At 40.7% G+C, this 13,273-nt stretch overlaps 1 protein-coding gene across 7 annotated transcripts in view; it reads right to left on the reverse strand.

The window, feature by feature from the left end:
- The window catches only part of TPK1 (thiamin pyrophosphokinase 1), a 325,016-nt gene that overhangs the window by 253,683 nt on the left and 58,060 nt on the right, over positions 1-13,273 (reverse strand). For all 7 annotated transcript variants that reach the window (XM_077850267.1, XM_077850269.1, XM_077850271.1 and 4 more), the window contains one exon: positions 8,134-8,205. Coding sequence is in view for 3 of the 7 variants with exons in the window: in XM_077850269.1 (XP_077706395.1) it covers positions 8,134-8,205 (72 nt within the window). In the remaining 4 variants the exon portion in view is untranslated. The remainder of the gene's footprint in view (positions 1-8,133; positions 8,206-13,273) is intronic.

The raw sequence follows: 13,273 nt of genomic DNA on the forward strand, positions 1-13,273 counted from the left end.
CAAGTAAATATTAAACATGGAGTAAATGTCAGTAGTTTTTATATGCATATTATATATAAAACATAAGTAGCTTTGCTAACCTGGAAGCCATTTTCTGGTCACATCTAAAAATGACATACTAGGGGCACCTAAGTGGCACAGTCAGTTAAGCATGCAACTCTTAGCTTCGGCTCAGGCTGTGATATCAGGGTCCTGAAATAGAGTCCAGCATTGGGCTCCATGCTGAGCACAGAGTCTGCTTAAAGACTCTCTCTCCCTCTGCCCCACTTCTCTGTGTGCACATGCTCTCTTTCTCAAATAAATAAATCTAAAAACAAAACAAAACAAAGCTGATCTACTAATTAGGACACAGACCTTAGTGGCATAAACAATGAAGTCCAACAGGCAGTTAAAATGTCTACACTACCTGCCATGAAGCATACAGAATCATATGGCCTGGCACTCATCATTTTAGGGGCATTTTCTTATTTGGTTTCATCTATTACCCTGATATTGAAAAATACATATGAAAATTGTTTCATAGGAAATAGTTAAAAAGGCAAAAATCTAAGCATGAAACAATAAGGAGAATAGTAAATAGATACTAGGAACTGATTTTTTTTCATTACAAACCATGATGTTTTAAATTTTTATAATGCACACATATTTCTATAATTAAAGATGGAAATTTAAAGAAGAAATCATTTACATATCACAAAAATAAAGTTAATCTACGGTTTTCATAAAATTATTTTAAAGCTTTAAGAGTATTATAATAAGAATATATGATAAATCTCTTTAGACACTAATGTCAAAAGATAGGAGTACTGCTGAACTGCATAATTTTCTACTCTTGTATAGAACAGAAGATGTACTTTACCATAATAATTTAATGAATAAAGAGGATATACTCCAATGACACATTTGTTAGCACCTCAACCATCAAAGGCATAAAATCATAGAGGCAAAAGGTGATACATTTGCACATGAGCTATGTGGAAAGAACAAGAGATTAATGAAAACTTCAGTTCTAACTAGTTGTACAAGGAAATACAAAATAAGCATCTGGGAGTCAGAGAGCAGAGGGGGAAAGAAATGAGTGACAGAGTTCAAGTTTAGCAGAAGCCGACTTCTACATCATTTAAAACCAAGGCTGAGGACCGAAGAATCAGAAGAGAGAGCAACAGATATCCCCTGTGCATGTACCTGCTCTTGGGCTCCCAGCAGGGCAGGAGGATTTCCAGGATCTCAAAAGCATTAAAGATCAACAATGGCCTCCAGAAATTGCCAACATGACCTACAATCACTACCCTCCCAGGCTAGTCTCACAGAAGAGAAGAGAAAACACCCTCAGGCAAAGCATTTTGTATCCATTTTCAAGGTGCTTTTCCTCAAGGATGGATAAGGTGACATTTATAAGTAATAGAAAAACAATATGAATGCTAAGAAAATGATCACTCTACCTAGGTAAGGTAAGGGAACCTTCCTTCACCAGAGGCAGCACTGGTGCTGGACTTTAAAGGATGAGAGGATGTTTGCAAAATGAATAAATAATAATCTAGGCTATGTACAAAAAAGGAACAAATGTCCACTTTTTTTAATCAATCATTAAACAAGCACAAAGAAAAAAAAATAAACAAGCACAAAGAAATAGCTGTGAGATAGGAGGCCTGAGAGAAAACAAAACACAGTATGTAGAAACTGAGTCTTAAAAAAAAAAAAAAAAAAAGGACCAGGACTAGCCCTTCCAGAGACAGCTATAATAGAAGCATTAAGGTAATTAAAAAAAAAAAAATTTTTTTTTAAAGACACATTTATTCAGTGTCATGATCAGACTATTACATTTAGCAATCAACAGCATGGGTGCAAAAAAAAAAAAAAATCTACATTAAAACCCTTTGTTGGAATGCTTTACACTTTACACAGAACAGAAACTAAAATAACCTGTTATACAATTAGTCACAAATACAGTCCTCGAGTTTTTTGCCCATACACATGAGTATTGTCTAAAACATGCCTTCTTTGTAGCAGCTAGGCCCTGCCACCACTGTGCTTGGCTGAGTTCACAAATCTGTTGTAACCTGTGGCTTCCCTGTCACTTCTCTGGCTCTCCCCTCCTGCTAAGCTTTGTTTCCTGGCAGTAATTAAAACCTTCTGCCACTGCCATAGCTGCTGCTGCTGACTGAACGGCCATAGCCACCTTGGTTTAGTGGTTTGACAAAGTATTGGCCTCCACCACCATAGGGGCCAGAGCTTCTGCCTCCAAAATTTTCTCCTTTCATAGGTCCAAAATTTGAGGATTATTGTAATTGCCAAAATCGTTATAGCTTCCGCCACCTCCAAAGTTGCTTCCGTCATTACCAAATCCGTTATAGCCATCCCCACTGCCACTGTATCCACCACCACCTTGACTGCCACCGAAGCCACCTCCACCACTGAAGTTTCTTCTACGACCACCACCAAAGTTGTCATTCCCACCAAAACCACCTCCACGACCACCACCAAAGTTTCCAGAACCACTTAAGTCTCTTTGGGTGGACGAAGCACTAGCCATCTCTTGCTTCGATAGGGCTTTCCTTACTTCACAGCTGTGGCCATTCACAGGATGGTATTTTTGAATGACAATCTTGTCTACAGAGTCGTGGTCGTCAAAGGTCACAAAAGCAAAACCTTTTTGCCACTGCCTCGGTCAGTCATGATCTCAATCACTTCAATTTTCCCATACTGTTCAAAATAATCTCTTAGATGATGTTCTTCAGTGTCTTCTTTAATGCCACCGACAAAAATCTTTTTCACAGTTAAGTGGGCACCGGGTCTTTGAGAATCTTCTCGGGAGACAGCCCTCTTTGGTTCCACGACTCTCCCGTCCACCTTGTGTGTGGCCGAGCGTTCATGGCTGCGTCCACCTCCTCCACAGTGGCGTACATGAGGAACCCAAGGCCTCTGGAGCGCTTGGTGTTGGGGTCTCTCATTACCACACAGTCCGTAAGCGTCCCCCATTGCTCAAAATGGCTCCTCAGACTCTCTTCGGTTGTTTCGAAGCTCAAACCTCCAATGAAGAGCTTCCACAGCTGCTCAGGCTCTTTGGGAGACTAACTTAGACGTGACGGCAGTGGGAAGGGAGACTTTAACGATGCTTACTCGGCGGCGTCCAAGGGCCGGTAATTTTAAAATTTTAAGGTAATTATCAAAAAACATGTTTCCATGGAAATCCCTCTAATAGGGATAAAGTATACTAATAGATGTAGTAAGAGTAAAACAAGTGATTGATACCACGTATGTTAAAGCAAACCAATCAATCTACACCTAAAAATAGCACGTATTCAATTTCTCTTATTTTGAGAATAATCCCACTGGACACCAGAAATGAGGTAGAGATCCCACTGAATAGAAAAATGGGAATAGAAGGAAAAAAAAAAAAACCACCTTATATAATACAGATTTTCTAACCTTGGGTGAGCTCAACTTCAAATAACCAGTTAAAAGGAGGTTACCAATTCCTAGCATACACAGTTTATAAAGGAAAGGAGTAATACAACAAAACTGTCAAAGCAAGGTTCTTTACAGCAGACTTCTACATCATTTAAAACTTAAAACTGGAAAGCTTGGGTGGCTCAGTGGTTGAGCATCTGCCTGTGGCTCAGGTCATGATCCAGGCCTCCTGGGATCCAGTCCCACACCGGGCTCCCCATGGGGAGCCTGCTTCTCCCTCTGCCTGTGTCTCTGCCTCTCTCCCAGTGTCTCTCATGAATAAATAAATAAAATCTTTTAAAAATTTTTAAAACTGATGGCAATTACTAGCACAAGATCAGTTTAACTAGTAAAGCAAGTCAGAATTCTATTAAAAACTGATTTATATAAGGTGTTTTTATTTCAAAAAAGAAAGCATAAGGCATACAAACATGACCAAAGTACAGTCAATCAAATACTATGATAATTTCAGGTACTTAAGAAACAAAGATGAGCGAGCTTATTCTAAGGACTTGTGACTCTCAGAGCATCTGAGCTGCCTTCATGAGGAAACACCTCATGAAGCATAGTTAGTCTATGCTCCCCTAATTCAACTGTAGCCACCTGAGAGCCCACCATTACATCCCAGCTTTGGATGCAAGGCCTGACCTAGAATGTCCTCAGCAAGCATCAATTACAAATAAACCAGAAGGGAAAACACTGATGCTATAAAATCAAAGGCGTTGTTTCTATTTCCATTCATGTATGCTTCGTGGGCATCCTCCTTTTAACCTCAAAGATCTGCCTGATTTGTCAAAATGTTTTCAACTTTTTAAAGCCTCCTTGGAAATGAACCAGATACAGTGCTCATACCCTGGCATGATCTGAAGGTTACCAGAGAACTTAAAAAAGAGAAATCAAGTGATAAAAACCAACTGCTTTTAAAGGAAAAGAGTGTTACACTGTAGATAAGTACCTGGCATCAGTGTAATCTGATAATCTATTCATAATCTAATTCCCATGGCCACCATGTTCTATGGATCAAATGGAAAAGACAGAAAAGCCATGAACTCACATTAAAAATGATATATGTTAAGAAGTCAAATGCCTAGAAACCTGATATATGGTCCATCTAAAACCTCATCCCAGGTAAGTGAATGTCAGATTTTTTATTAGTTTTTGTTTTTTTTAATTTTATGTAATTCAGAGTTCTCCTATTACCTTTGAAGGTCCTGGTAAGCATAGTGACCCCAAGGAGAGAATAACTGATCTGCACAAGATATAAGTAGAATCCTTCAAATACAAACATTCCGATTTTTCTCTACTTATCACATATTTCAGGGTGACAAAGACATTTACTGGAAGAGAAAGACTCAAAAAAAAAAAAGTTAAGAAATCTGAGAGCAGGGATCCCTGGGTGGCGCAGCGGTTTGGCGCCTGCCTTTGGCCCAGGGCGCGATCCTGGAGACCCGGGATCGAATCCCACATCGGGCTCCCGGTGCATGGAGCCTGCTTCTCCTTCTGCCTGTGTCTCTGCCTCTCTCTCTTTCTCTCTGTGTGACTATCATAAATAAATAAAAATTAAAAATAAAATAAAATAGAAATCTGAGAGCAGTATCTTTTCACAAATGCCAATAACCTCTGGTAGTTACAGAAAAATTAGATACTGGCTACTGTCCTATCTGCCTTTTCCTCTACCTACCTACATATTTGTTTTATATCTCCAGATTAAATTGAGTACACAAACTGCTGGGACAGGCAGGGATTAAAACTGACCAAGACCTATAACCAAGAAAAATCACTGAAACTTCATGAGGTATTAAAGAAAAAATACATTTATAATCTTCTCTACTTTTAATCTCCCTTGAATCCCTTCTCGAGTCATTTAAAAAAATTGCATAATACATCAAGTAAACATTGCAAAAGTAATAAATCTTCAAAATAGTCTTTCCCCTTAAAGAAATCTCAGGAAATACCTACTTTCCAGAAGTCTTCAGGTAAGATAAATCATCGATTTTATATAAAAGACTTACACATGTGTAACAGACTTCGAATTTGTCTGTGTTTTGATAGAATAGCCTGGGTTTCACCCCATGATTTCTGCTCTTCACAAATCTTTAGATTTGTTACAGAAAGTTACAGAAAATGTCCCACATTCGGGACAAAGAGGAGCAGGCACGCTGCCTCTGGCCCTTGCTCAAATCCCAAGCCACAATACTGCCTTCCATCCCAGGCCCTTCTGAAGGCTGCTCTATACTTTTGTTAACATCAGCAACTCAAACTCAGAGTTTCCCTATTTTTTTTTCTTTTTATTTGTTTGGTTTTTGTTTTCTCTTTTCAAATTTTTATTTAAATTCCAGTTAGTTAACATACAGTGCAATATTAGTTTCAGGAGTAGAATTCCATGATTCATACAACCACCAATGCTCATCAAAACAAGTGTCAATACCTCCTCCTCAATACCCAATTTTTTAAGAAGATTTATTTATTTTAGAGACAGCATGCATGCATACATGTAAGGGGAGGGGCAGAAGGAGACCAAGGGAGAATCTTTTTTTTTTGTTTTTTTTTTTTTAATTTTTATTTATTTATGATAGAGAGAGAGAGAGAGGGGGGCACAGAGACACAGGCAGAGGGAGAAGCAGGCTCCATGCACCAGGAGCCCGACGTGGGACTCGATCCCGGGTCTCCAGGATCGCGCCCTGGGCCAAAGGCAGGCGCCAAACCGCTGCGCCACCCAGGGATCCCCCAAGGGAGAATCTTAAGCGGAATCCCTGCTGAGTGTGGATCCTGATGCAGGGCTCAATGTCACAGCCCTGAGATCCTGAGATCAGGACCTGAGCCAAATCCATATAACCAACTGAGCCACCCAGGTGCCCAATACCTTTTTTTTTTTTTTTTTTTACTTTTACTTAGAAGACGAGCAACACAAAACAGGACACTACAAACAAAAAATCATAGCTTCTTTGTGAGAATCACAAAAAACCTATTCTATCTTTCCTCAGTACTTATTAACAGTTCCACTCTTTACAATGGTTAATGGTTCCAGAGAGCCAAGAATTATCCTGGAGATATATATGAAAACACATATAGATAACCTAAAGAAAAGTTCTTTTGGAAATGAGATTTATCTAACCATTTCACTCCATGTTACTCTTAGATACCTATAGTTCTTTCCATGTATACAGACTGACCTAGCATTCATTTCTTACACAAATTAAATATAGTTGGTGTGTGTCCAGCATGAAACTTTTTCGAATCAAATTCATTGCAGGAAACTAATGCAATGAGAAACTTCAGTCAGCTAAAAAAATCTACATTATTTCACACTATGGACAAAATAGGACCCTTCCCCCCTCTGAAATGAGACTTCCTACATGTGGTTTTCCTCACCCAAGATTTCCAGCAGTTCCTGTCAATGATTATTTTATTTTTAAGATGTGCGATAAAACACAGCTGTTCACACACTCTCCTAAAAATATAATAAAACCTGATAATGAGTTCAGCTACAAAAGATGTGCCTAACCAGTTTACTTTGGTATTAATTAGCAATTTGAATCATATTAAATTCACTCTTTCACTGGTTATAATTACTAAGCAATTACGTGCCAGACACAGCACTAGGCACTGAACTGACAACAAAATGACCTTTCTGGTGGCACCTGAATGCCTAATTACAAGCAAGTGAGAAGTTCTATGACAGTGAAGTTACTGATTAAATAACTTTCCAACTTTCAGTAGAACAATGTGACATTTTCAGTTGGCTAAACTTAGAATAAAGAGTTTTCATGGTAATCACATAGGACAATAAAAATTCATTATACAAAATCATCCATAATGATCTATTCCCTCTTAGTATCACAAATACTTCTGTCCGCAGATGTGAGCCTATTGACAGAACAGGTTTGCATTATAAGACACATAACCTTGATGCTGAGAATATTAAAGATTTCTACAATAAGAGAATCATCTGAAATATGCATCAATATATCAAGAATCATGTTCTTCTGCCTATCTAATTTGGCTTAAAATTTACATTGCTAACCTTAACACAAGTATCCCCTTTGAAAAAAGCTCAAGATTTCATGGAAAAGCTGAGGTTCAAAACAGCAAATGATATTTAATACTATTTTCTAGCCTAGAGCTAATGCTATAAAAACGAAAAGGATAATGTAAAAAAAAAAAAAAAAGGCAGTTAATAAAGCCTGTTTCTTACAGGAAAACTCACAGAAGTATTAATTCTGCAAAACTACTGCATGTTTATATTTTTCAGCATCCCTAGAGATTCTAGTATATGGTTAGTCTCTCTCTCTCTCTCTTTTTTTTTTTTTTAATTTTGCAAATCTGGTCACCCTGCAGATATCTCATTGTTGGATGCTAGGATGAGTGAGGCTTGAATGATGCTTTTTATTGTGGCTTTTTATTTACACCTCAACAAACAGTGAGTACTCAAGATGAACTACATAGTGGATCTGAAATACAGAGTAGTGATGCTACATTGTAATTCTGTCCTTGGGGGTCCATGCTGTGGAAACCACCCATAGAAACTGCTTAGCATAAAAGCAGATTCATTCACCTGATAATTCAATAATTAAATTACTTCAAGCTCCACTTTTTGGTATTGTAGTTAGATTCTGGAATATTTAGTAGTTTTATTATCCTAAATAAAGAAAGTAAGGAAATACAAACACTAATTAAGATTACCTTTGCTCCAAAGATGGCGAACACATTTGTCCAGGGGCTGATTGAGAACGACAAGGCAGTATTTCAACTTCCCTATGAAAAAAAAAAAAAAAAAAGTGAAATAAGTAGGTGAATGGAGTCAGAGGCCTCTGTTACCCTCATCTGAGTCTGGAAACATTTTACTAATCCAGATTTTCCATCTCCAGAGCTAAATTTCAACCACAGCTAATTTCTCATACCTTAATTTTAAAAGACACCAATATTTAACTACATCTACTTTATTCAATATGTCTGTCACATTGCTATATTGCTGAGGAATTGATTTAAAAAAAACAATTTATCATAAAAACAAGTGGGGAAGCTTCTTTTTATAGGGGGTGAGGGGCATCCACTCTTTTGACACAACTCCTCTTCTGTCTGTCTGGTCTGACATTACTTACCAACCAGTAGGGCCTGGAGGACGCGTGTTTTTACACTCATTCTCATTTATTCACATTCTCTCTCCTCCCCATACAAAATTTTGTCTGTGTATGCAGAGAATCCCACTAGCTCTTTTCATGGCTCTTTTATTCCAAGTTTTTAGATGACACTCAAAAAAAAATGAAGACACTCAAAAGACAGAGAAAAGTTACTTCTCTAACAATCATTTCAAGCCCTTTATTATGTACTAAAAATAGTGCAAAGCAAAATGCAATCAGGTTGTTGAAAACCTGTCATTCAGCTCAGTCCAAGCACTCCTTTTCATTTATGGAAGAGAAATGTTTGTTTGGTGATAAGAAAAATTAATTTTTTAAGCAATCTCAGTGTTAGAAATGGAACAAGATAAGGAAATGAAAAGGGGATGCCATCATCCACAGCACACATTCTTAAGTGCTGATTATACTGCAGGTGCTGAGAGTACAAAGAGAAATAAGATTACAGAGTATCTGTGAGATAAACATTTATAATGAAGAGGATTTATTCTACAGTACAACAGAAGTATATGAAGAGGAGCAGGTAATACAGAGATGAGTGTGGCAGGAGTTTAAAGCCCGGAAAGTCAATAAGGCCTGGTGTCACCCTAGAGATCTTTGTGAAATGAAGATTTTTGAACTTGATTTTTCCTTAAAAGGAAAAAAAAGAAGTTGGAAAGAATAAAGGAAGAGGCATTCCAGACAAGGAAAGCACCACACAGGAAATTGCTATCCTTTGCCATTAGGGTTACTACCATGCAGTTGCAGAAGCAATGCCCTAATGACAGGAACCCAAGACATAAGACCAACAACAGAGATTTCAGACACAGTGTTTAAATAGAGAAGTGTAAATTGTGACATACAGGAAGGATTTAAAAGGGATGCAGAAATGAGTAGTAAAAGCAATCTGTGTCTATTTGGTAATCACGCATACAGAGATAATAGCCAAGGTCAGAGAGCAGCCCAGAAGCTAAGATATTGCAAAGAAAGGGTAGAGACAAAAGAACAAAGGATGAAAGCAACACCATACTGTTTTGCTCACCACTACAGAGCTGAAGGACATCAACAAAGGAAATGCAGAAGGAAAAGCCAGAAAGGTACAAGGGCGAAGAGCATACTTCCCAGAATGCGCTGTCAATAACACAGCTTGCTGCAGAGATGTCGCAGAGACTAAACAACCAGAAGAGGCCAACGAGGAGGGGCAATCTCAAAGCAAAACCTGAAAAGTCACAGAGGGAGCCTCAAGAACAAGGAGTTAGTAAACCAGGAGGCGGATGCCTCTTCCTAAAAAATAAAAAGTGAACTCTGAGAAATGCAGGGGAAATGGCGGCAAAGTAGGGAGAAGGCTCTTTAAATATAGGAACAATCTTAAATTTTGGAGAGAAGGAAGAGGAAGAAAGGCCGGGATTCATTCATTCATTCAAGCAGGCTTTTATATAGGGCACAAATTACTCCTGTTCAGGCACTGCTGAGCTTCTGGCCGTACGCAGACTTACATCCTATTGACGAAAACAGGTACTGAGATCGAGGTACATGAACACATGTAGGACACACAGAACTCAGGCAGAGGTGGAGTGTGGCTGATTTATTTACATGTAAACAAAAACAAGGTGAGAATATGGAATTACAGTACAATGTGAACAATTTTACAACAACCACTGTAAGAAGTGGATTACAAAAGATGGCAGTACACACCTTCACAACTACAAATTCATTTAGAGTTAACTAGCAAATAAAGGACGTCAGAGCCATCTCTGATTTCAGGACTCTTCCCACTAATTCTGGAGAAGGGAAGCAGGAGTAGGCATAAACAAGTTAAAACAGCGATGACAAGAGGTTTGAGAGTTGGCAAAAATCACTTATCAAGAGGTAAAGGGAACCTAGGATGCTCCTTTGTGTGGAATGACTGAATGACTGTGGCAGAGACCAGCAACTGCCTCAGGATATTCTTTTTCTTCTTTAACAACAGAATCTTGAGGGGGTTTTTCATTTTGTTTCATTTTTGGCTTTTACTTTGTTTTGCTCTCTGTTTTTTGTTTTACGCACATTACTGTCCAGATGAAAAACTATATATCCCAGACCTTTGTAGCTAAATGTAGTTTTTAGATTAAGTCTGGCCAAAGAGACATGTATTAGACCTTATTTATAAGTTACTTGCAGGGAGTCTCCTTAAAATGGAAGGGGCTCGATCCTCTACTTCTTTTCTTCCTCCATCCTGCCAGCTGGATCAAGAATTGAGGAACTGCTGAATAAAATTTGAGCAGCCACCTAGGATGATCAAACTGTTGTGCCCAAGATCGCGAATCCAAGAAACCACTAAGGAGCCGACACTGATGCAAGCGCACGAGGGTTTATTTATAAGATCAAGCTTGGGTCCAAGTGTACCCCACACAGGGGAGCAGGGACTTGGACCCTGAGGTGGGTTTCAGCTTAGTTTTAAGGACTGGTCTAGGGGAACTCCAGAAGGGGGGGAGCAATTCCTCAGGTTCTGTTTACATTCTGATATGGGGCCTTCAAGGGCATTGAGCTCTGTTCTTATTCTAATAGGGGCTTCCTGCCCTTGGCTTGGGCTGTTTTTATTCTAATATGGGGCTTTCTAGGACTTTAAGCTGTAAGCTGTTTTCTTCCTGTAACTGAGGTAAGGTAAAGTTCAGCTCTTATTCACAGGGGCCTGGGATGGCTGTACTTGTGATAACACTGAACTTAAAGTGGAATGGCCTTCATTTTGTCGGCCTCCACATTTCCCCCTCTCAGAGGAACCTAAGGAAGGACCCAATCATGGGTCCAGGTTGCTCTCAGAGTGAGCCAGGGGGAATGATTAAACCAGGATTCTAACCAACCTTGTTGCTGTTCTTGCTCCCATTTACATTCCAGCGAAGAAGCAACATCCTACATTAAGGCAGTGCATAACCCACCCCCCACCCTTTGTTGTAAGAAGACTAAGTCTAATCCCCTTCTATTTTGACAGACAACCTCAGACTAGGGAGTCTTAGCTTTAGGGGATTGTCCTTGTCTGTTTGGCTTTTCCATTCTGGAACAAAATCCTTGAGAACGGCGTGTGGGTCAGCTGGCCGGACGTGGGTGTAGTGGACCCAGGGAGTAATCCCGTCGGCCTTGAGAACGGTGGGAGTGGTCAGGATCAGGATGTAAGGTCCCTTCCAGCAAGGTTGAAGTGTCCAGTGTTGGTATCTCTGCACGTCGTACACCCAGTCACCCGGCCGATATTGATGGGTGTCCGGGGGTGGCCCAGTCTCATAGAGGGCCCTCAGCTTAGGCCACACCTGCTCATGGGTTCGTTGTAACATTTGGAGGGAGAAAAGAAGTTGGTGATCATCAAGTTCAGCAAGCACCTCAGGTTTTAAATTGGGGATAATAGGTGGAGGAAGACGGAACATGATTTATGAGGTCTGGGTTTTGAGTCGGCTGTCTGTCCTCTCCCAGGACAGACTTCCAGGCTTCCACCTGAATTCGTTCTCTCTCCTTGGTGGTGAAGAGAACCTGCAAGAGCTATTGGCAGTCATCCCAAGTAGGCTGGTGGGTAATGAGAACAGTATCTAAAAGCCTGATTAGATCTCTCGGATTATCAGAGAACTTTGCATTTTGGGTTTTCCAATTATATAAATCACTGGTGGAGAATGGCCAATATAACATTAGCTGTTTGCCAGTCTCGTCGGGGGGCCCCATGGTGCGGAGAGGAAGGGTGGTGGAGTCAGCCGGCTCCGCATTCAGAGGTGGGGCTGTCCAGTGGGTCTGACTGTGTGTCCCCACTGCTGCCCTGCGCACAGGGACTCCCTCGTCAGAGAGGGGTGGAGCCCCTTCTGCAGCCCCGGGTGTCTTCAATGGAAGGGTGGAAGGGGGAGGGGGTGCCCGGTAGGGTGGCGGGAGAATCAGGTCCTCCGGGGAGGAATCCTGGAAGACCGGATATAGGGGCGCTTGGGGCATAAAGTTGGTCTCCTTCTCGGCTTTCCGCAGGGCTAGAATCTGGGTGGGTCCTGCTTTGGGGGGTAAAAATGGTTTTAGCCAAGGAGGGGGGATTCTCAATCATGTCCTGCCAGATCAGGATGTAGGGCACCTGGTCAGGGTGGCCGTCCGGTTTGTCCCTGAAGATCACGGCCTTAACCTGTAAGATAATAGGTAGGTGAAAAGTTCCTTCTCAGGGCCATCCCACGTCAAAGGTTGGCCATTCTGATATGCAATAAATTTGTAATCTCTCTGAGTATGTCTATGCTCGGAACACGAGCTCTTTCCCTAATATCTGAGAAGTGGGAGAGCATAAGAGACAGGGGAGTGGTTTCTGTCTCCCCCATTATGTCCCCAATCCACACCAAGACACAGACAGTAAAGACAATTAACAAGGGCCCAACAACACAGACAAATGCAGTTAACAAGGACATAGTAACATAGACCAACATTTCAATGCGACCACAGAGACAAAACGGAAAGTAACCTGAAGGGCTGGCAGCCGGCCCTCCTTACAGATGAGGACCCCCGTCCTCCTTACAGACGAGGACTCCTGTCCTCCTACAGATGAGGACCTCCATCCTCCTTACAGATGAGGACCCCGTCCTCCAGGTGGGGGCAAGGGACGTCTCCTCAAGACCCCCGGTCGACAGCCTGCCAGCACGTCCGCCTAAGCCAATGTCGACCCAATACAGACTGGAATTCCTACAGGTAAAAGTACAGTTCAGAGCTCCTAGAAAATATGCGCA

The sequence above is a fragment of the Canis aureus genome, chromosome 15 (genome assembly GCF_053574225.1).
Source record: "Canis aureus isolate CA01 chromosome 15, VMU_Caureus_v.1.0, whole genome shotgun sequence".
NCBI lineage: Eukaryota > Metazoa > Chordata > Mammalia > Carnivora > Canidae > Canis > Canis aureus.